Source organism: Buceros rhinoceros, unplaced genomic scaffold, assembly GCF_000710305.1.
Source record: "Buceros rhinoceros silvestris isolate BGI_N320 unplaced genomic scaffold, ASM71030v1 scaffold3828, whole genome shotgun sequence".
In the NCBI taxonomy this organism is placed as follows: domain Eukaryota; kingdom Metazoa; phylum Chordata; class Aves; order Bucerotiformes; family Bucerotidae; genus Buceros; species Buceros rhinoceros.
The window spans coordinates 115,607-140,160 of record NW_010424973.1 but is presented as its reverse complement, the minus strand read 5'-3'; the positions used below and the strand labels follow the sequence as shown (position 1 = coordinate 140,160).

Below are 24,554 nucleotides of genomic sequence, written 5' to 3'. Positions count from 1 at the left end.
AAAAAAAAAAAAAGATTACTGAGTGGTATGGCTTGGAGCCAGGGTACTCCTCATTCAGCTGTCAGAGGCATAAATAAATACACAAAACAAAGCTAAGCTCAACTTAAAAATACCTCGTTCCTATATCATTGCTCAGTTAAAATCCACACACCTTATTCTGATCCCAGTGACATCAGTGGCAACAGTCCCTTAAAGTGTAAGCCCAGCGATGCAGTGATAAGGAAAGAATATTATCTTCTAGGATACACCCAAAATAGGGGACAAATCGGTACTGAGCGATAAATCATTTTAATTAAAACTACTTTACAGCTGGAGAAACGGTAGTCGATTTGAGTAGCAATGAGGTAATGCAACGGGAACAGGTGGCTGCCTCATAAAAAGCCCCATTCCACCTTCGGCGCTGACATTTCAAGGAGGTTGTCATCAGGTATTATCCCGTGACTGTAGCAAGAGCCGGGCTCCGCTTTTCCATGGCTCCCTTCCAAAGCCTGATGTGCCCGTGCGTTGTTGACGGAGCCACCTGACCAGATGTGACTTGCTGGAGGCAAGCGCTTTGCCGCAGCAGAAGATCTCTGCGGGCTCTCTTTTATCACGTCTCAGGCGGAGGGGGAGCTCGCTGCAGGTTTGCACAGCTCCCGGCAGAGCCACCCAGTGCGACTGCCGAGCCGGGCCTCACCGTGCGCCTGTTCAGCACCGGCATTGGCACAGCAGCCAGCTGCGAACGGGCACGTGTGGAGATAGTATGACAGGAAGTGGAGAACACGTAATTCTCAGCATTTGGAGTGGCACCGGTTTCCCTAATTCTTCCTCCTCCTGAGCAATGTTTAAATCAATTATGGTGAAATTAATGACTTTTGCAAGCAATGTGCTGAGAGGCTGAGCTGGGGGATTAGTTGCTAGCTGGGTTCTTTGCCACCCCCCAGCCAATTTAGAAAACAGTCACTGTAAAAGGCTTCTAACAACAAAAAAGCTCCTGCCGTGTATTTTATTAACATGCTTTTCAAGCACGGAATCACGGGTGGCTCAGGGATAACAAGCAGTCACCCACTCTCCTCTGCATGGAGACATGTCTGAGGGGAGCCAAGTTATCCTCCACATCACCCCAAACATAACTTCAGGACAGTTACAAACCTTCTGAAGCAAAGACAGAGAGAGGCAAAACTACTTGTAGAAGGGGAAAGCGCTCAGCTCAAGCAGGCAAGACAGCCCTGCACAGACACTTGAGGGTCTGCAGAAGGGCTCTTGGGGTGGCGGCCAGGGCTTTAATCTCTGTGGGATGCACAGTATCAGGGCAGTGCCCTGGTCAAAACGGACTAGGTTTTTCCAGAATGTAGAAAAAAGCCTTCTTGTCCTTCCTCTGTGCCTTTAAAGAACAAATCAAACTTGTGATTTGCATGTTCAGCGCAAGTCACCCATCTTCGCAGAGATACACATGGTCACAGACAGCAAAAGCATGTTTTATAGAGCCATGGGGCACTTCTCTCTGAGACCCACCCTCCCGCTAAAGCACCTACTCAGGTTATGTGCTGACTTTCCAAACAACACCCGCTGATTTGCAGACCTCTTTTCAGCATAAGGTTTGGTGCAAGTCACAAGGGATGCAAAAGAGGGGTGCAATTCCACCCAGCCTGACCCCCAACCTCTTTGAATCTACAATAATGGGAGGTTTTTCACCCTTCTGAACTGGGATCTCATTTGACAGGTCACAGAACAACAGAGAGTTGTGAAGAAGAGATGCGTTTCTGCCATTACCCTAATCCCTGCTGCTTGGAAAATATTTAAGAGCCTCTGAAACACTCTGAGTAATACCAGGGCACAGAAAGGAAGTGATGATATGAGTCTTACTGAGTTTTCAGAAGCTAAAAGCTTCTTTAGCTAAAAGCTGCTACACCCTCCTCACACCAAAAATCATTTCTTTATCTAGACCAATTATTCCCAGAAAAGGTGGCTGGAAAGACCAAAGTGTGGGATGCAGAGAGGAAGGCCCCAGGGAACAGCGACCAAAGAGGCACCAGTGCTGGTACAAGCTCCAAACCTCACATCCAGGAGTTACAGGGACTTTTTGATCAGGCAGTGATCCTCCCTCCTCCTCCCACCTTCCTGAGCAGGGAAGAAAGGTTGAGCTTTACGAAGCCACAGGCACCTGGAAAACCGTTTTAACGGTGTCAGTACGAAGCTGCTACCGCGGCAGGGTGGCATGGGGTCGGGCTGTGCCGCTGGCTCTCAGGCACAGCATGCCCGGCCCCAGCCAGCTGTGAGGGATGAGCCCAGCTCTGCTCTTCCCGCAGCCAGCGGCAGGGCTCCTTCTGCACCCAGCTCCTTCAGCACCCAGAACCTGCAGCCAAGCTGCAGATGATGCTTTTGAAGTGCTGGCTTCAAACAAGGAGAAAGAAAAAAATCAGAACAGGCCCCCCCACCGCCCCCGAAATCCTTTCTCCTTTTGAAGCCTAGCTTAAAAGCAAAATAAGAACCTGTAGCCTAGCTGCAATGTGACGGGACTCCTTGGCCTTCAGGGGCCTTTAAGTACATCTGAAAGGCATTTAACACCAATAAAATAAGCTGAGCTCTTGCTGGTATTTTCCGACCACCCCTCTCCCCTCGCACGTTCACCCCCAGGCTGCTGTGAGCCATCTGTGCCTTGCTTCCCAGGAGAGCAGGGCTAAGTAAAGGGGAGAGGTTTGGGGATGGAGAAAGAGGCCTGGGCTGTGTTTTTGGCGTGATGCGGGATGGCTGGGGCGAACACGAAATAACTCCAGACACGTCAGATATATGTCAAAATGTACCCGCACTAATTGTCAGGTATGTTTTTCCAGGTAGGACTACCTGTCTGAATGGGCATTCTAACCTCCAGAAGCACCAGGGACATCAGGCAGCTTAGGCTCCCAAACCAGCGGATGCTTTAAAGCCAGCAGATAGCAGGCAGCTTCCTAGAGGCAGCTGGAGGAGGAAAACACCTATAGCTGGAAAGCACCTATAGCTGGAGACCTCCCCAGGTGTGAGGGCTGAACCCAGCTTGGCAGGCGGCTGCAGCTGAGGCATTTGTAGCACCCGCACTTACCTTCTCACACATATTTTAAAGGCAGGTGGTAGAAGTCAGGGAAGCTTTTCCTGCCGGCTGTGAAAAAGCCATTCTGGGGTAGCTCTTCAATTCACAGATCAGGCTGTGTGTGCTGGGAAATGCAGGCGGGTGTTCAGAGCCACTCCAATTACCCCGAATCCCTCAGCTGGAATGGTACAGTTGGGATAAAGTTGTCAGGTTGAAGAAGAGCGGCTACAAAAAAAGGCCAAGCAGGGGAGCGGATCCTGCCGGGCTGGCGGCGAGGAGCACTGCCGAGCTGCCCGCGGGACGATCGACAGCTCAGGAACAGGCTCGGAAAGCCAGCCTTGCCCTCTTTTTACGGCAAGACTGGCAGCGGGAGGGCAGGTCTGTGTCTCACCGGGGAGCTGCCTGGCTCTGTGATTAGGGCTATCTGCAACGTGCCGATTTCACATTGGGAAATATTTCATTTTTACAGCCTCCCCATGGAAGGACCCTCAAATATTAGGGCTTAAAAAAGCGGAGCTCTGCTTTCTTTGCACCTCCATGTGTGCAAGCTGGAGATCGGGGCCACGGCTGCTCGCTGCGCTAGGCTGTCAGCGCCCAATTTCCCTGGTGAAAGGAGCGGGAGCTGCAGGTGCTCCCAGTGCTCCGCCGGCACGGGGAGCAGACCCCGCGCTCTCTGCCACATGGTCAGCAGCTGCCTTGTGCACGTTTATGCCAGCCCTGATGTAATTAGCACCTTGATGTGTGTTAAATGACCCAAGCTATCCAACCCTTCAGAACAAAACTCTAAAAGAAACAGCTGCGGGGCTGACAGAAATATGATTCTTTCAAAGTCTAATGAATTGTATAATCACTTCAGTCATTATTTTGCATCTTCCTTCCACAAACGCACAGCCACGAGTCCTCGGAGCACAGTGGGTTTGAAACCTCACCAAGCCCGTCACTCAAGATATATCACGCGTGTTTCCAAACCCCTGTCAGGGATTGGAAGGCAAGCGGGGTGCTGGCTGTGCCGGGGTCCAGTGGCAGAGGTAGGGCACAGATGACCCCGCAGTTCGGTCCCCCTCTCACTTTCACCTGGTTGTGCTCAGCTCAGCACAGGGTGAGGGACAGAGGATGGAGGCTGACGCCAAAGCCGTGCCCTTGGCGCTCCAGCACACCAGAGCTGCTGTTAGGCTTGAGGCCAGCCAGACTAGCTGGGTCCAGCCCGGCAGCCAAATGGCCATTTTGCAGACTCGGGAGAAAAATCATTAAAAAAACGAAGGCTAGGGTAATCCAGCCAAACTGAGGCAGTGAAACAGGAGCGGAGTCGGCCCCATCTCCCTCTGCAGCCAGCAGTGAGGGCACTTCCAGGATGCAGCCTGCAAGGGACACCAGACCCGAGGGCAAGACCCACAGCTGACCGGGCGGATCCGCACCTTTGGATTCCTGTCTAGTGCCTAACTGCCTTCATACATTAAAATGGGGAAGATTCATGTGGATAGACAGGCTGCTGTCACGCTCCTCTGCCTCAGGAGGAAAACACTGCAAGCCACCACCTGCCTATTCAACACACACCCTGCTCTGTTCTTCTGATGCATTTATTTCCAGCTGGTACCATTTTCAGTCCTGTGAAAACTAGAGTCAATTGACTTTGAACCACCAGATAAATATGGGAGACATATACCTGCATTATTTCTATTATATACAGAACACCTATGGGGTTTTATCCCTGAAGGGTTGTGATTTAAACGTAATAACGGACAGAAATACTGGAAAGTAATATGTGAAATACAGAAGGATGTGTTCCAGATGGAGTGCTCCCCATCCAACTCAATTTGAATCTCTCCAAACAAACTCCAACAAAACTCTTTCCTCAGCTTTACATGCCGAGAAAAAGCAGTGGGCTGCGAGGCGGGGCGGCGGGGGGGTGTGGGCGGCTGTTTAAAGCAAGAAGGCAGCTGATGGCAAGCTGGCAACTCCGGGAGCACGGACAGCTCAGGGAAAGGGATATTGAGCTTGTGCGTTTGCAGAGGGAATTGGGCTGACTGGGACTTGGATCAGGCAGAGGGGAGCGAGCGCAGGAGCCGTCACAGGAACTAGTCCCTGGAGGTCCAAGAGCATATTTCAGCCTGTGGTCTGCGACGATGTTCGCAGACAGGAGTATCTCAAGTACCACGGGCTCCTCAGCTCCTGGGACTTCAGTCCTCCTCCTGAGTACAGCCAGACCCGCAAAGGGTGCCTGTGGCATTTTCCAGACTATGAATTGCTGCTGGGTTTGCAGCAGCCCCAACTTCTAGCACAGCCACTGCCTGTGGATTTTTCCAGCCTATGAATTGCTGCTGTGTTTGCACCAGCACCAACTTCTAGCACAGCCACTGACCAGCTCATTTTCAGAAAGCCCCATCCGTGGTTTGCAATGACAGTAGGCAAAAGAAAAAAAAGAAAAGAAAAAACCCAGCGTGCTCCAGCAGCTGCTGCTGGTACCTGGCTGCGGTGAGCTGCATCCCAGCTCCACTCTGCTGGTGACATCAGCTGCTCATGTCCCACTGGACATCCCGCAGGACTCCGTCTCACACTACCTCCCCACCACCTCCCCTTGGTTTTTGAAAGGGGAGGCCAGAGCTGAGGCTGAACTCCTGGATGAACGGTCGCTTACCAAGCAGAGCTGTCTACAGGGACAGGGAGCTGCCACCTGAAGGTGGGAGGCTTATTAAATCCCATGCAAGCAGAGAGATGAGAGCCCTGAAGGAAAATGCTACCTCTCTTGGAGGGAGCAGGTCCCAGGTGAAAGCTTCTCCCACATGGAGAGATCATTTGCTGTGGCACCTTGCAGATCCTTGGGGCAAAGCGAGAGGGGGGATAACATCCACTGAAAAGGAGATAAACGTGGTGATATGAGGATATTGCCCTCGTCAGTGCCATGGAACAAGAATCTCATAACACCTATTTACAAACACTAATATTGTCTTTCCAGGATCAAGAGGAGGCCAGTTTAGATAAAGGCTTAATTTGATTAAAAAGGTGAAATCCTTAAATGAAATAACATGTTATTTATGGTTGTACGTACTTGCTGCTGATGCTCTGAATAAAGATAAGCCACTGGAAGGATGGAGATGTGTCACGGAGCACAAGGGACAGCAGTTCACTACGCTCGAGGCTCTTTTAGCACAGTGGTTTCACAAGTGTGAGAAAAAGATGATATTCTTCATTTTCTTCAGTCAGATCAAGTTATGCTTACCCAAAAAGGAGCTGCAAGCTGGAAGACAGAAGTCAACCATGTCCTTCCAAGCTATGGAAAAAAGTGGGGTTGGAGAAATGGTTGCGATCTTAAAGGAATGAGGAACAGGAATGACCATACCATCTTTGTTGTATTATTGACTTGCTGGAAATGTAAAGCATGTTTAGACAAACATTCTTTTCCATATGTGTCCAGCACATTCACTGAGCTATTAAAAACATTTATAAAAATTCTATTTTGGGGCCTTTTTAATTGGAATTCAGTTCCCATCCAAATGCAGCTTGACCCACCATGTGTTTAAAAATCACTCATATGGTAAATAGGAAAGCTGCCATTTACCTTATACTAACACAAAAGTTTAAAAAATAAGGCTGAAATGTATCGCGAGCCACAGTATTGCTCAAATGAAAATGTACTGACGGAAGACCTTCATCAGTGAAATGAAACACAGGATTTAGTGAAAAAGCTTATAATTAGTAAAGAAAACCATCCTATTTTGTTTCAAACTCAAATGAGAATCAGCCTTAAGAACGTTTACTGAGAAAAGGAAATGCAAATGACTATTAAAATTGATTATTTAAGTAAGTGTTTCTTGCTCACGGAGCTGGTGCTGCTTCACATCAATCCCCGCTACCACGGGGAAACTTAAAATTCAGGAGCAAGAAGCAATGAAGATCCAGTAAAAGAAAGATTGTCCTAATAACTCACTTTCTGACTGATGAGCAAAATTAATTTTAAACCACTTCCTCTCCCGGCCTTTGGAAATGGAATATTATTTCTTTATTCTGCGCTTTTACCCAAGATCCACAAGTGTCAGGTCTCTAAGGGGAATTTGAGGATGTTTTATTGACACGCACGTGGTAGCTCTTCACCACGTCCATGGAGCGGAGATGCAGGAGGCCAGCAAGGACCCGTGCACAGTCTCACTGCCCTTTTTTGGGTGCCCTGGTGCAGACGGGATCACCTCTGCTCCCTGTCCTGACCTAGGTCTTACATGCCTGAGCAATAAATAAAACCAGCCCGGATATTCCTGTTTATCATGCTGCACCTTTCTGAGAATTTGTTCCTGTTTTGTAAGGGGTTCTCTCTTAGCTCTTGCCATTTCTCCTAACAAAAGTGGGATGTTTCTCCTCTCTTGCTCTGGCACGTAGCACGAGGTGCACATTCCTGGGGAAGCTTCTTCCTTGTGTGCCCTTCGCTAGGGCTTTGGTGGCTGCTGCTGTTTTGGTAGCTGCTACTTCTCGTGGATGATGCAAAATGCGCTTGGCATTGCTTAAGTTGAATGTAATTCTGCAATTTGTGCAGAAAGAATGGCTACAGAAACACACAACCTGAATGTCAACACGGAGGTGCTGCCCCAACATCCTCACCCACGCGTGGCACGTCGGTAACCCCCAGCCTTGTCCCAGGGCAAGGTGCTGACCTGCACATCCATCCCCAGCCCTGCTGCTCCGCCTGCCCTGCGAAGAGCTGCACCAGCCACAGCTGTGCCCCAGGACCCCCTGGGCTCCCTCCCACAGCCGCTGCGCAGATGGTGGCGCTTCCGCCACTGTCAGTGCGGGGCCAGGTTGGTGGCAGGAACTGCGGCATTAAAAGCTTTAGATCTTGGTGTCAGAGTCTGTAGCCTGTCAGGGTGACTTTGCCTTGAAAGCTAGGATGGCAGTAAAGATGAAATATGGTTTTGCCATTTTCTCCCTGGCTGCCCTTAAACTATTTGAGGTCCTACACTTGGGTCACGACAACGCCACGTAACGCGCCCCGCTGGGGGAAGAGTGACTGGAAAGCTGCCCACTGGAAAAGGACCTGGGGGCATTGGTCGACAGCCGGCTGAATATTAGCCAGCAGTGTGCCCAGGTGGCCAACAGCATCCCGGCTTGGATCAGCAATTGCATGCACCAGGGCAGTGACTGTCCCCCTGCGCTTGCCACTGGTGAGGCCACACTTGAATACTGTGTCCAGTTTTGGGCCCCTGACTTCAAGAAGGACATTGAGGTGCTGGAGTGTGTCCAGAGAAGGGCCACAAAGCTGGTGAAGGGTCCAGAGCACAAGTCTTACGAGAAGCAGCTCCCAAGTAACAAGTGACAGGACAAGAGGAAATGGCTTCAAGTTGCACCAGGAGAGGTTTAGATTGGACATTAGGAAAAAATTCTTCACAGAAAGGGTTGTCAAGGACTGAACTGCCCAGGGCAGTGGTGGAGTCTCCATCCCTGGAGGTATTTAAAAGATGTGTAGCTGTGGTGCTGAGGGACGTGGTTTAGTGGTGACTGGGCAGTGCTGGGTTAACAGTTGGACTTGATGATTTTAAAGGTCTCTTTCAACCTAAATGATTTATCTCCAGCAGGATGCAGAGCTCCTGCTCCCAGCACACCACTCCTGTTTCCAGCCCCATGTGTCCACCAGCCAAGGACTGCCCAAAGCGATGGCCTCCTGTGAGACAGGTCAGCTGGAGGCTGGGGAAGAAACCTGCCTTGAGCACAATGGAGAGGCAGCAGGGATTAACCAAATGTCACAAAATCCCTGCCTGTAGCTCAGTTAGGGCAGGCTCTTTCCCATTTTAAGACAGCCAGAAAATCTAATCAAACAGCACCAGTCTTTCTGTAGAAGGCCCAGTAATGCCAAGTCTGCACAAGGACCTGAAACAGCGATAGGATACAGGTGACAAAGGCTGAACTGCAAGTATCTGCGAAGCTGAAACCAGGAGGGTTTTAATAGAAATCAGTAACTTTTCTGGGATTTGCAAATTAATAAAACCGAGGTGATCTAATTTTACAGAAGCCCAAAGCTAGGTAATTTATTTCCCAATGTCCATTTCAAGAGGCTTTCTCAGACTTTCTGACCAACACACTCACCGCTGCTCTGTACAAAATTTCAGCTCAAAGAGTTATTTTTAAAGACTGCTGCTACCAGCTGACAGGAAAGTTGAATCCAAGTCTCTGATCTTGATAAAAGCCTTACACACTTTCTCCTAACATCGCTAAGTATAAAGCAACATGAAAAAGACTAAAACCAAAGCCCCAGTTGCAGATGGAGTTCAGCACTTCACATCCGTTTGGCACTAGTGTAAAGGAAAGGTAAAGGAAAGTGGGTAAACCAGCCCTTTTATTTCAGACGCAGCTGAGGGCTAACAGCGCATCCATAAAATGAGTTTCCTACCTCAGCATCCTCACCCCCTCTTGCCTAAAGTACTAAACCCATTCCTAAAGACAAGGGAAATGGGCCAGTTTTGGCTTTTGTTACAAAATCGGCTCTCGGGGAGGCTCTGAGGAGGTTTCCTAATGCTGTTCACACGGATTGTGCTACAGCAGCAACATGCAACCCCAGGAAGAGCTCTTGTGAGAGAGAGGAATGGTTGGGACCCTCCTGGAAGACCCTCCACCCCGGAAGAATGGGTTGGGGGGAGGCAGAGGGAAGCGGAGGATCTGTGACTGGTTGAATACCCCGTATCCTGTTGGATAAGTGATGCCAAGAGAAGGAGAAGAATTTGGAAATCCAGTGGGTTAGAAGCCTACATGAAGATGACGGAAAAACATGGTGCACGTCAGTATCTCAGGTCCTTCCCTTCTGCCGACACCACGACTGCAGCTGCCCTGCCAGCCTGCTTTACCCACCAAACTTGGCTACAGGCAGGAACACACATTGAGCTGGAAGCCTCTGCCATTCAGAGGATTTATGAAAAATATTTTACTTTGGTATCCATGAAATTACACCATTCTCCTCTTTCATCTGTCTTAATTGTCAGGAGAGCGTGCTGTTAATGAGATGTGCAAAGGCTTTTGGGTAGCTGAACAGTTTTATCACCCTGCATTGATAAATTGAAGCATTTGTCACTGTTACCACGTTAATGTTTCTTCCTGAGATCAAAGTCTGGATTTGCTGCATCAAATAGTACCGTTCTCTGCGACGCACTACCACACGGTACCTTCCGAGGAATTTAATTGCCATTCCACATTTTTACATTTGCAGTTTAATCACACGCGATTCTCACACCGGCTGATTGCCATCTCCAGATGCAGCATGAAAGTCATCTTTTTGGCATGGATATTCCCCTCACTACCTGTGTGAAAAGCCTGAGTATCTTGTTTCAGGACAATCACCTTCCGGCTCCGAAAGGTTGCTTTTGCACTACGGAATACAGACAATTCCCTTCCTCCTGAAACCCTGGAGTCAGTGTTGGTCGACAGCTGACTGAACATAAGCCAGCAGTGTGCCCAGGTGGCCAAGAAGGCCAACAGCACCCTGGCCTGTATCAGCACTAGTGTGGCCAGCAGGAGCAGGGCAGTGATTGTCCCCCTGTACTGGGCACTGGTGAGGCTACACCTTGAGTACTGTGCCCACTGTTGAGCTCCTCACTCCAAGAAGGACATTGAGGTGTTGGAGTGTGTCCAGAGAAGGAAAACAAAGCTGATGAAGGGTTTAGAGAACAAGTCTTATGAAGAGTGGCTGAGGGAACTGGGATTGTTTAGCTGGAGAAAAGGAGGCTGAGGGAAGATCTTATCACTCTGCAACTGCCTGAAAGGAGGCTGGAGCAAAATGGGGATTGGTGTCTTCTCCCAAGTAACAGGTGACAGGATGAGAGGAAATGACTTCAAGTTGCACCAGGGGAAATTTAAGTTGGATATTAGGAAGAATTTCTTTACCAAAAGGGTTATTAGGCACTGGAACAGGCTGCCCAGGGAGGTGGTGGAGTCCCCATCCCTGGAAGTGTTTAACAGACTTGTGGATGTGGTGCTGAGGGGACACAGTTTAGGGACCCTGGCAGTGCAGGGTGAACGGTTGGACTGGATGCTCTTAAGGGTCTCTTCCAACCAGATGATTCTATGATTCATGTTAATTTACATTTATACAGCACCTTTCATCTCTGGAGATCCTAAACTCATCCTCTCTGTACACAGAAGCTCTACAAATATACACGGGTACGTAAATAGAGACGGCAACCCATCACTGACTGCTGAAATGCATCCCAGCACGCTCATGGCAAGTGAGCTCTGTGTCACTATCAGTCACACCCTGCACCGTGTCCCTATTGAGGAGGAAAATAAGGCAGTGTGACTTAGAGGCAGGCCATCTCCCTGTCACGCTGCTGCACAGGTTAAAATGAGGTAAAGACTGGTTTGTGGTGAGTGATACCTCGCTGCTCCTGTGCTACCAGTCCAGGCCTGCTCATGGGTGACCCGCAAGCAGTTTGGTTTATAGAACTGAAAAATACCTTCTTACTTTGTACTGAAAACATAAGGGGAAATAAACACCCCTCCTCCCCACCAGCAGTAGTTGACTGGCTCCTGCGATGAGAAGGAAGAACCTCAACATACCTGAGACACCTTTTTGACCACGTCACTGCCCACAAGAAAGCCCTGTGCGTAGGAGCGTGCCGCAATGAAGGCTCGGGTTGCCTTCACCTTCAGGTCCCTGGGAACTTCCCCGAAGGGTTTGTGCTGCTCCGCATGTTTCACCATGCAGTCCAGGTACTCATCTGTGATATGGTACTGGGGATTCATCAGCTTGAAGAGCCGCTCCAGCAAGCGTGTCCAGAACTCATTGAGGGCCTCTTCCAAGTTGATGTTGGAGCCCCGGTAATAGCGGCGTAGCTCACTGTACAAATCCTTGAAGACCTTCATGTTTTGAGTGTACAGTTCTCCATACATGCTTGGAAAAGCATCATAAAGGGCCTTTTCTGACTTGTTCAACAAATCCTGGAAATAACCTGAAGAGAGAAGAAAAAGAAGATGGTGATGCATCAGTCGGATAAGCAGGAAGCCAACGGGCTGTGCTGTTTGCCCATTCAGATAAGCAGAAAGCCAATGCCCTGAGAAAAAGAGAAGGGCCCTAACAGAGCTTTTTCTCTTAACGCCCTTACTCACACTCTCAGTCCTGAGCCTTAGCTGAGAAGACTGAAGGAGAAAAACTCCAGTGCCAGTGGACTATGCTCTGGGCTTCTCTGCCTCTTCTGCCAGCCTCACCTGGAACCAAAATCGAGGCTCTTCTGAGTGTGTAAGGTGCCTCAGTGTTACTCATAGATTTCCTTTACAGAGCACATCAACTGGCACTGCTTGCCACAATTGTCATCCAATGCCTTATAAGACACTCAACCCCAAATCAAGACCAGCCACTTCTGGCACAGAAGTCGATGCTTGTTAAACGTCACTAGGAAATGCTGTGAACACACAAGAACGCCTGGGTGCTGCTCAGGCAAAGGAGCTCTCTCCTGTAATGACTGCAGAGACAGACTAGTGTGTCAATATTAGCGTCCACACCAGAATGAAGTAAGTTAAAGATTTAGTCTAGAAGCTAACCTGAAGTCTTCCATTTCATCACGTGAAAGGTTGGAATTCCTGCAGCATCACCCGCTCTTACCATCACACTAAAGTGAGGGCTCTTCTAGAGAAGACTGTAACTTCGTCAGTTTGAACACAGAATTCTCCCTCTCCCCCTTCCGCCCCCCAATCTCCTTTTTTCTTGGAAGGCTGCCAGTCCTGGCTGAGGCACTGAGAATCCGGGGAAGCCAGCAGGACTCCAGCACAACACACACGTCTGAAGCACAAAGCACAGCAGTCTGAGACAAGGTACCTGCAGGCACGAGCTCTTCTCTGGAGTAGCACACTTACGCGAAGAGGACATGGCGTTATTCTGACTAGCTGATGTCTCCCCTGCCCTAAAGCCACCATCGTCCACTGCACAACTTGAAGCTGCCTTTGAAGTGATCACTGCAACTTGTTTGAGCCGCCTCTCTTTCCTGCTTCACTGCTTATTTCCCGACGCATTATTTCCAAAGCACGGGCGAGACGGAGCAGGGGCACCACTGGTGACAGCGCCAACCCTTCGCAGAGACGCCCCACCAGCCCTCGTCCTCGCAGACAGCCTGGCTCTGAGGCACAGCCCGTAACACGGGTGTGCCAGAGTCCCAAGCGCTGCGACAGGAATGGGCACTTAAAGACAGATTGTGTTTTTGAACGGAGGCCAACATTATCACGTGTGACGTTCTCGTCCCATTTGCTTACGTGGACTTGCACCCGGCTTTTGTTTGGGTATAAATGACTAAATGGTTTGACACCCGGGGTTCAGTGGCAGAAGCGACAGAAATGCAACTCCCTTGCTACATCGAGCAGGGTAAAGACGACAGATTCGACTCCTCCCTTCCCAACCTGTTTAGGTATTTCCATCCTCTCGACTGCCAGCTGCCTCTGAGACTGCACAGTGGGGATCTCATAGCAGGGCTGGCCTGGTTCAATTTATTGATTTACACAAGCAACTTTAATCATCATTTAAGTCAGTGAGAGGAAAAATTATTTAAATAATCATTTTCACTTCAATTACATTTGTACTTTTTTAAGGCCTTTTTGAAGCAAACCTGATTATACTATTCTTTATATCTAAATTACTTTTTTTTTTTTTTTGGTGATGTATGATATGCTCCAGATGGAGGGAAACCGTTATTCAATTAAAATCCAACAGCATGTATTTAGGTATACAAATTAACCCCACTGTGCTAGGTATATAAGACAGCAAAGCTTCTCAAAAATGCATGTTGCAGGTACAAAGCATTTTCTGGGGAATGGCACTGACTACAGCTAAAGACCTCTAAAATTTTAGACCTAGTAAAGCTAATTTCTATGGGTCTTGTTATTATTCACAAACTGGAAGGTCCACTCAAGTGTTCCTAGATTCATAACCACTCATTGGCTTCTCGGGTTTAAATGAAGGTGAAATGCAACACGAGGACACTCTGCATCTGCACCACGGGCTGCTCAAACTGCAACTTCTTGTAGTAATTTCACAAACTGACACCGCGCACGAATAGCCTGGCTGCCTCCAGCCACAGTCATATGCTGCTTGATAGTTTGGAATTTGATTCAATGCTTTTAAAAGGTCCTGAGCAAACCAGGTCTTAGCAAAAGGTTGGTTTCATCACTTACTTATGCAAAAAATAAAAATGTTACCTAAAATGTTGAATAAAATCTGTGGTTTTCAAGTATGGTTTTCTTTTGGAATAAATTCATTCTTATTCAAGCTGAACTGGCAGTCTGCATCTCCAAGTGTTTGTATGGGGATCCCTCTCTCTTCAAATGACTGATCTGCATGTGGTTCTCCACCTTCCCTATTAAAACTGGATTTCACCCTACCGACACCAGAGTAAGTGTGCTGCCAGCGGGCTGCCAGAGCACCTAAGCCACCTATAAAATTACCGTGTGACGGGGGGTTCCTAATATGAGTGATGTCAAAAGCTGATCCCATCACAAGCACTTTGCTGAAGATGCTCAGTTTAATAAGAGATGCCTGCAGCCTGCGTTGTCCTAATGCAGCTTATCAAAGCCTCTTCTGCGGAACTGCAAGACAAAAGGCAATCCAACCCCTGCCCTCTCCCCAGGTGCCAACTCTTGCTCCCCTGCTCCGGCTGTCAGAGAGGAGCTCTCTCCTAAGCTAGGACAAGCTTTTGCCAAAGCCTGGGGCCTCTCATCCCAGCCCAAGGATGAGATGGGTCTACGTCTCCCCCCACTTGAACAGTTCGGCCATCGCTAGTCCCAAAGACAGTGGCACGCGGCAATTTTTTCTTGTGACAAAAGGACTGCTATGAACTATGCTGCTGAGGGAACTGGGATTGTTTAGCCTGGAGAAGAGGAGGCTCAGGGGAGACCTTATCACTCCCTACAGCTACCTGAAAGGAGGCTGTAGAGAGGTGGAGTCAGTCTCTTCTCCCAAGTAGCAAATGAAAGGACAAGAAGAAATGGCCTCAAGTTGCACCAGGGGAGATTTAGATTGTATATTAAGAAAAACTTCTTTACAGCGAGGGTTGTGAAGCACTGGAACAGGCTGCCCAGGGAGGTGGTTAAAAGACTTGTGGAGGTGGTGCTGAGGGACATGGTTTAGGGACCCTGGCAGTGCAGGGTGTACAGTTGGACTTGATCTTAAAGGTCTCTTCCAACCAGATGATTCAATGATTCTATGAACTGCAGGGTGCTAACACAGGTGAGAGCTTTCCTTTCACCAAAAGGCCTCATCTACACTCAGTAACTGTACAATATGTAATTAAAACTTGGCAAGTGTTGCTGGCACATACACAGCACCTATCCTGGTAACCCCGATTCATCGGCCTCTCCGCGGGTGCTCAGGTTTCGTCTTTTACAGCCCTGGCTCCGTCCCCAGCGTAGCAGTTGAGCACACCCACCAGTTCCAGGAACTTCTGCCTACTCCAGCCACAGGTGAGAGGCTCCATGGGGATGATTTACTATTTGGAAGCTTCTCATCCAGGTCCTCCCTCCCCTGTTAGCATCACACATGAGCCTGGGCTGAGGAGATCATGGTGAGGTAAGCCCATGTCGGGGTTGCCACTGCCCGGAGATCCCAGCCCACCTGCTCTGGCACTGCTGGGACCTGACTTGGGGCTGATCCTGCTGCAGTGCCACCACTTCTGTTCACATGGTCACCTTCCCCTGCAGCACCTCCTCAAGGGGCTCACTCCTGGGCTCACTCATCAAGCAGACCATTTCTCTTGTCAGGACACTTCTTCAGGTCCAACTAATCTGAGGTGGCTTCATTTTTCTGTTGCCACAGCCTTCCTACCTGTACAGACATGAAATACAAGGTTTCTCTGATACTGATGAGATATCTAAAAGTCGCTACATATCTTAACGCATCTCTCCAGGCGCTGCTGGTTCCCCATTCACAATTTAATTAAACCGAGCTCAAACTCTTTCTTGTATAATCAGTGTTCTTTTCTCTGTGACAAGCAACACTAACCGAATAAATTGCTCAGCAATCTAGGTAGGACATGTAGCTTGGCAGTCACTATCAGGAGGCAGAAAACAACAAACACAGACCGATTTGTCAATTCAAGGTAAAATGACTTTCTTTGTATTGCTACAGGAGAAACAAGATGTATATCTTCCTGTCAAAAAATTGGAAACTGCTCTCAAAAAAGTCCAAGCTAATTAAGAGTTGATGAACTGTTACCTCTCACCTAAGTGAGAGAACACCAATTACAATCAACTCGTTTGCGGCTGGTTCTCAGAAAGATATTCTGGATTTCACACACTGAGAAAAAAGTTTATCTACATTATCTAGGGAAAATTAATTAGCAATTAAGTCTAAACATGTTTGTGATAAACAGCCGACCTGGCAGGGAATTTAAATGCCCATTTTGCAACACTAGAAGGCACTAAGAAGTGGGGTTTGTCAGGAGGGAAACTCGTGCTAACTGCCCTGGTCCTGGGCATGATCCCAACCTGCACTGCTTGTACATTTGCGCATGGGTTATCTCCAGTTAACACCGCATCTTCCCCTTAACCCTCCCTGACTACTAACAGCCACCCTTTTAATCTATTTAGACATGTGTCAGAGATTAAGGGTATGAGAGCCTCGGGATAAAACAACTCGCTGAACCACAGTTCAGGCATCTGTCCTCGATTTTGGGTAGAAGCAATTATTTATTCTAGGGGAAGCCCCGCTTATCTGTAGCTGTGGTAGGTGGGGGACCCCTAGGTAACCTGGGTGGTTGGCAATCTCTGATAATACAGTTGTCCTGCTATCTCTATAAGAAGTTAAAAACAACCACCCATTTGGATTCATGAACTGTCACTTGGTCCCCCACTCCTGGGTCTGCCCAGAGTGACTGGTTCAGGCAGGGCATGAGCACATGGAGGCAGCTTTCATTCAGGTCACATCCTGGACACATCCCCAAGGCCCCATAGCTCTGCTGAAACCATGTTCTCCAGGCCAGCAGCAACAGGCTCAACCTATGTCTGCATTCATGTGTGGCAGCATATGCCCTAATTAGCCTCGAGAATGCAGGGGTGGACAGAAAGGGCTCATGAGGAGCCAGCACTGGAGCTGTAAAGTCCTTTTGGCTCCAGAAGTCACCACTGCACTCCCATCCTTGGGAGCAGGCAGCTGAGGTAGCTCTGCAGGCTGGCATCCCTCTGGAATGATGCATTTGTTTCCACTCTGAGTCACAACAAAGAAGTTACGTATCTTTGGACCCGTGCTGAAAAACTACGGATCTTCTCAGTTTGTGCCAGCTTCTGAAATTTCACAATGGAGCCGTACTACCTCCAGATACCTTCCTGCAAGTCACCCGCTTAAACCATGACTAGGCTTCCCCTCTTTCAAAAAGTTTTCTCAAAGAGCCATTGAACAGGTGAGTCCTTCCTTCCCGCTGCCGGCTGAGGGCTGCGCAACACTGCAGAGCCCAGCAGGTGATGTTCTAATGCCAGTAATTCAGACCAATCAGCCTCCTCTCTCCCTGGGCCAATGAAAGGCACAGCTCCTCAGCAAAGAAATGAAAGGGTTTTACAAGACAATTCTGCCACCTTGGCTGCTGTTTCTCTTGCTGCTGCAGTGACAAAAACTTACTTCCGAGAGAACTAAGTTTTCAACCAGAATCTATAATCTTTGCATTCAAGAGATTGTAAATCCCCACCCATTCACCCGCTTCACAGCTTCCCAGTGTTCGCAGCTCATATTTTCACAGTTTCCACATTTTCACAGCTCTGGATTCAAGTTGGGAAGCTGTGAATAGCAAGGCAGGGATCGGCAGTTTCTCTCTGAAGATGGAAAGTTTTGAGCTCCCCCTTCATCACCCCCCACCCCCCCACCCCAGCACCAAGTACTTTATCCAAGCTCTTTGATACCATTTGATCACTCGACATCTGGAACACACTGGGGTTTCTTCAACTATGTAATGATGCAATGGGAATGGATGGAGGAAGGAATGAAGAGGTCACTGAAGGAAGAACATCTAAATGCTCTTTGGGCAAGCGCAGATCAGGCCTTCATCAAAACCCATCAAATTTGAGGGGCATACTAGAAGAAATATGAGAACTGGAGAAAGGTGACTGAATTACTTTTGATCCGAATATTATTAAAGCCTTAAAGCAAAAAAACTACAAAGCCTTAAGCACCGCTGGAAAGAGCAGTACCAGATCAGAGGAGAACACATTGCTCAGATGATGCCATTAATTCCAATATCAGATTTTATGAAGAAATCTATTCCTAAAGGCAGGTTTAGTGTTGCGTGATTTGATTTGGTGAAGACTCTGGGCCTCTACCTACACCCAGAAGTCAATCATAAGAGCAGGGGAAAAGCATCAGGGTGCAGGGCTGCAGGAGGAAGCCAGCCCACGGTAGGCGATACTTCCAACCTTTCATTTCCTCTGGAGCACTAGAAGCAGCACCCACAGCCCTGCCTCCACCTTCCAGCTCCAAGCTCTCCTCTACCTCTCCCTTTCTTAACACAAGAGCAGGACAGCTGGAGGTAGGGGCAAAAACATGAGGAGGAAGAAGTATCACAAACCGTATAGTAATTTCGCAAGTTTGAGCAAGCACACGAGCCTGTGGTGGAATTCACGCAGGGCAAGAGCCACGGTGCGTCTCTGCAGCTCTGGAGGGAGGCCAAGTGAAACATGATCACCGTTAACACTGCTAGCCTGTTTCAAGAAGCCTGGACTAAGAACAGGAGAGAAAAATAAGCTGACTCTGTGGTGTCCTGAACACCAGTAAAAGCACGGGGATGTCTATGGAGCAGAGCCGCACTCTCGGTGCCAGCCCTGTCAATCTGGGCCATAGGATCCTCCTGGGCTGAGCTCCCATTCAACACACTGCTGCACACTCCAATACCAATTTGCTTCTCCAGTTGGTTTTAATGGTGTCCTTGCAGTCAAACTACTATCAGAAGAGAATAATTCAGCCACAGATTTAAGCCGTTAAAATCCAGATCTAATGCATTCACGTCTATTTTACTCACTTCAGCAAGTACAATGATATTTTATTTATAAAAGTGTTATTACTCATTATTAATTTAAGTACTACCCATGGCTGCGCAGAAGAGCTGCTATCAATACCACAGCAGTGATATGCTCTGGGTTGTACCTTAGCTGGGTGCTGCCCATGGAAATAACCCCGCAAGACCAGGCGGCTCAGGCCGCATGTGCAAACAGCCCTGCGGGTAGCAATCCCAAGGGCATTTTCCTTGGGAGACACCTCTCTCCTCACAGTTTCACAGTGCTGTGAAACAGCTGCTCTTGGCTAGCTGTTTCCTCAGACCCGATCCCCCCTGGAGAATGCAGTCTGTCCCTGCGTATTCTGGATCACGCTCCTCTTACAGTGTCTGTCCGATGTTACGCATCTCCCTTGTTTGGTGGCTCTGACCTAAGAGGTATCAGGAGAAACTCTGGATCACGCTCCTCTTACAGTGTCTGTCCAACGTTACACATCTCCCTTGTTTGGTGGCTCTGACCTATGCAGTATCAGGAGAAATCAAGACTCAGATTGCAAAAATGCCCAAAGAAATGGAGACAAAATTAGCTTCCACCTAGAACCCAAAGGATGAACAGTGCATTCATCCCGAAGAATGAAAAAATGTACCAGGATGCAAGAATTACGATGCTTTTAGGTACTACAGCCTCTAAACTTTTAGGATTCTCTCCAAAGAGTCACTTTGCATTTAATGGGGAGCCAAATACCTTGATCTGACTTCTCCTCTGCACTCAGTGTCCAGGGGGTGCTAATAACAGCGTAGGAACGTAAGACATGTTGTGGGTCAATGAGGCAAGTTCCAGCTCTGCCGCGCAATCATCTGATTTAGCAGTGTCCTAGCAACAAGAGCCCTCCCTGCTTCTACTGAAAGGCTGGTCCAGAGCATCAACCCGGGCGGGAGGACTCCTTTTCTTAATCTCTGGACTAAGTTCATTCTTTATCCACTTGGTCTTGGTCAATGTGGTCCTGCAGTTCCAATAGCTGGTTTTGTTTCCTGGTATTCAGTGGCTGAGATATTCATACACGAAGTCCCGTGTTTTCTCAGCATCCACGCTGCCTGGCTACACAAGCAAAGCCACTCTCCCCTCTTACACCTGACAGATTCTCAAGACCTCTTGATCGTTCCACTATCTCTTCTCTTCACCTCTTCCGTTGGCATAAACATTTCCTAACTGTGGGTGATCAGAACTACAAAGAACATCTCTTCTTCACTGGAAATAACACTGTGAATACTGCAAGGACTGCACTCACCTTTTTAAGGAAATCATGACATTAGCATTTCACAGACTTTCTGCCACCAACCGGTACATCCTTAATGCTCTCCTTTCCTATTTCCAACCAATTAGTCCCCAGCTGCATGCCTCACTCTGGAATATTGAATTTCACCCTATTTCTATTATTTTGGGCATCATGGTTATCCACTATTCTCTTCAATAGCGACAACTTTTCCCAGCGCTGTGTCATCAGTTAATTTCATGAATGCCTTCCTTATAATTTGTGCTGGTCTTTAATGGGGCTGTTAACCAGGCTAAGCTCCAGACCTGTCTTTGAGAACCACAACTGGGACCTCCCTCCCGCCCAGGAGCTCTTCTTTCAGCACAACGTATTGCTCCCTTCCCTTTAACAAGCCCTTCACCTGATAATTCCTTGACTCATTTCCATCTTCTTCAGCTTAATTAACTACTCAAGGCACAGACACAAATGCCTTTGAAGTCTCCCGAGATGAGATTAGTTGATAGAACAGACACACCATGAGCAACGGTGGAAGCAGGCAGCTACATGGGATTTGACCTAATCTCTACAATAGCTGGCTTTGAGTAACAGCAAAAGATGTCCTACCTTAAACTGGTTTTAGACTGGGATATACACCAGAGAGCTGGTTCTTTTGTTAAGGAAAAAAAAAGAAGGCAGCTTTTTGAGTAAACAAGAAAACTTTTTCCTGCAAACAAACATTGCTGTTGCACTGTGGAACATGGTTCTGCTGGTGAGAGACCTGGTGAGGACACTCTGCCAGCGACTCCAAAGACAGAACACCTTTTCTGCCCAGATTCAGATGACTTTTTCTTACTTTTATAATGGAAGCTTGTGCCCATTTGACACTGTTTGGAGGGGTAGAGAGATGTAATTATTTGCATCTATTTTTTAATTCTGCATATTCCCGCTCCCCTGTTTCTACAATTTGCCAAGATAGTTTGGTTGTTTTATCTAAGACAAGCTGGGCTGGGTCCAGCTATCAAAAGAAGGGAGTGGAGGATGTTTCCTGGCTGGAAAGGTCTCTGGTGAGAAGTGGTGACCCTCACTCAAGGAACCGTGGGAAAAGGGATATTCTGCTTGTCCTCCTGGTGAGCTCCATACAGATACTGGAGGACTAAGGAAAGCCACCCGAGGTGACAGTGGGAAGCACATCCACCAAGACCCTCCCCAGCCCCAGCAGCAGTTCTCTCCAAACCGTGGCTGGTGAAGAAACCACTTCAGACTGCGATGATCTGGATGCGCTCTGCATTACCTTCCCAACATCCCTCAGAAACAGATCTGTGCAAACCTTCAGACACGCCTGAGTTCAAGTTCATATAACAACTTTGCAAAGACAAGAGTCCCTTGGGGCTGGGGGAATGAAGAATTCTAAACAGTCTGCATGACTGGCAGGAGATATAAGCAGAGGCTGTGCGTATGCTGCAGCGCTGACAGGAGCCAGCACCCCCGCGCCGGAGTGAGCAGGAGCAGGAGCAAGTGGCATGCACCTGCTTGGAAAGTGATTCCAGGCGCCACACAACCCCCTCGCAGACTCCGGCATATTAAGTGCCGTGAAACATAATGCAGCTGACATCCCAACCATTTGCCTGGGCAACTCCTCTATTGTTTGAGGCTTGAAATTTCCATGTTAGGAAGCTTGCTGCAATGCAACACCCGGGGCAGGAGGAGGGGTGCGAGGGTGGCACACGTGGAAGCGCACCCCTAGGGGCAAGGCACTAAAAATGGGATAAGGGATGATCTTACCCCTCAAAACCAATCCTCTAAATGGTTTCTTGGCCAAGCCTCAATGTTAAAGAGTCATGGCTGGTCAACAGCTTCTGCGGACTTGTCAGGCCGTTTTTGAGCTTAGGGTCACAACTGGGCTCTTGTGATGAGCCCCACATTTAGTTATATTTTCCAGGCAAAAGTAGTTCCCTCCACTGGTTTTAAATCTCTGCACTACAACAGCCACTAATCTTCTCATGCAAGAAACACAGTATACACACTCCTTATTTGCCATCTCTGTTTCACAGACCTCTACCATACCTCTGTGTTTTTGCTAAGCTGAAGAGTCTTATCTGCAACCATGTTCTTTCATGTTCTTTGCCATTATCACTTTCCTCCTCAGCACAGGCTCTTTTTGCCAGCCTCTTGTGGTCCAAGGTCCTGCGCTCCATGCTGAGGAGCCCTGTGCTCCAGCGTGCCTGGTGGAGAACAGAGCTGTGCTACAAGGTCCTGCTGCAGGCTGTGAGCCCTTTCAGATGGGATTTGGTCTGTGTGCATCCAGGGTGGGATAAGCAAATACAAGAGAGATGAATCCTAAGATTATTTTCTCCATGTGTGTTCCTGGGATCTGAGCTGGCAAGGGATTTTAATCACAGCTCCTTCTAAATATATCTGTGCTACAACTCCAGACTTGCAGCAAATGATGAACTGCAAGTATTGCCCCAGCAGGCTCTTCCCAAGCAGATTTTGCTGCAGCCCCTCTGCGAGATAAGGACCAGGAAGGCGCGTGGGTGGGATTCATCAGACAGGAGTCAAACCTGATCTGGCAGCTTAGTCTTCACTTAAGGAAGAAAAGGCACCTCCCTCTTTAGCTCGAGCTGAGCTCTTCATTAGAGCTGCTCATCTCTCCCTCCAGACTGTAGCGGGAGCTGGGATAACTAAGCCAGAGTAGGCTGAGCTTTTAAAGAAATGAAATTTTGCAAGATGAATTCCACTCTTGTTTTTTCTCCTCTGAGACAGCCTGTATTTAAAGGCAACCCAACAAGCATCATAGCCATCACTGACAGGAACATGAAAGGTGGTAACAGTAATTGCGAGTACTGCCTGTTCCTTTCCAGGTTTGTTCAGTAAGACCTGAAGGGCTCAATTGCTTTAACAGTAAAACAAACTCAGAAGTATCTTACGATATTGAGGGTTGCTGGCAGTTTTAAAAGGTGTGATACACGCTCTGGAAAAATGCACAGTACATACCTATATAGCAGAGGGATTTTTCAATGCAAAAAGAGAAGTGTTCCTTTTCTCCAGCTTCTCTACAGCTGCTCATGCAGAAATGTGCTCTCCCAGCTACAGAGAAAAGGGAGATGGCCGAGGTGACCTCCCGACGCCCCAGCTGCACAGCCACCTACCAGGGCTGGTGACAGACTGCAGAGACATGCCGCACAGGAGAAAAGCAACGGATCCGCTCAGGAGATGCCCGTGCAGGTTGTCATGTTTCCAGCAACACCTTCCCGATCTGCCTGATTGAGGCTGAGTTTGACTTTTTGCCCCTTCCAGCAAGTGCCGGACAGCTGCCACCTCATGGGGTAACCTGCCAGGGCACGACATCTCAGCCATCTTCCCTCTGCTCAAACACACACTGCCGAAGGCGGAAAATTATTAAGCCTTTATAGCTTTCAATGCACTTCTTCTAACTTCTTCCTTACTTATAAAACATCCCATTATCAAGAACCAATCTGTCACTAAGTCAAGCTCTTTGCAGTAATATTTGAGAAGAACATCTGTGAATGATTCTCTCTTTAGAATTAAATGCATTTTATTGTCTTTGTAGACAAAAAGCAAACCCCCCATGGTTTGTGTCTGTCTTTGACACTTTCCACCTCCAAAGAGGGACTTATGCACTCAAGCATCCTCACTGCATGGTCTTCAAGATCACAACCCCTTGTTTAGGTGTTGGAGCTGTAGGATTCACACTGTGGCAGCAGGACAGAACTGCTTCAGCTGTTTACCTTTTTCTTTAGTGTTGCCCCCCACCCAAAACGGCCGCTAGACAAACTATTTATTGTTGGGTTAATTAGCAGATTTGAATCTCTGCTTGCCACTGCATTTTTGCAGTATAGAGTATCTTAGACACATGGTCCTTGGATATCTACACATCTTGAGTATCTGACATGTGGCCTTCTCAAAGGAACATGGGGATAGAAATTACCAGCTGTGGGGATAACATTCTAGACAGACAAAGTTCCCATGTTATTATTGCAGGAGTTTAAGTCTGTATAAAGCTCTGAATCCCTAGTTTTCCCTCTTTCAATGTCATCAGAAAAGAACTTGTCTCTTTGTAAAAATAATTTGCCTCCCACCCATGGAACCAGTCTGAAAAGGAGAAATAGGTAAAGATGAGAAGTCATCTACTGTAAACAGGCACCCCAAAGCGTGCAGTAAGTATGTGTATCTGACAGCTGGAAGACCAATAAAGGTCATGTCTGTTATGTGAATAATAGGCAAATTAATACCAATTGGTGTTTTAATAGAGCTGAAATACAGATATATTATATACCGCTGTCCTAGAATAGTGTTAGGGTATTACAACAC

General features: G+C 48.1%; 1 protein-coding gene across 1 annotated transcript in view; it reads right to left on the bottom strand.

The window, feature by feature from the left end:
- The window catches only part of GPC1 (glypican 1), a gene marked incomplete at its 5' end in the record, with an annotated part of 107,694 nt that overhangs the window by 14,756 nt on the left and 68,384 nt on the right, over positions 1–24,554 (bottom strand). The window contains one exon of the mRNA XM_010140970.1: positions 11,573–11,964. Coding sequence (XP_010139272.1) covers positions 11,573–11,964 — 392 coding nt within the window. The remainder of the gene's footprint in view (positions 1–11,572; positions 11,965–24,554) is intronic.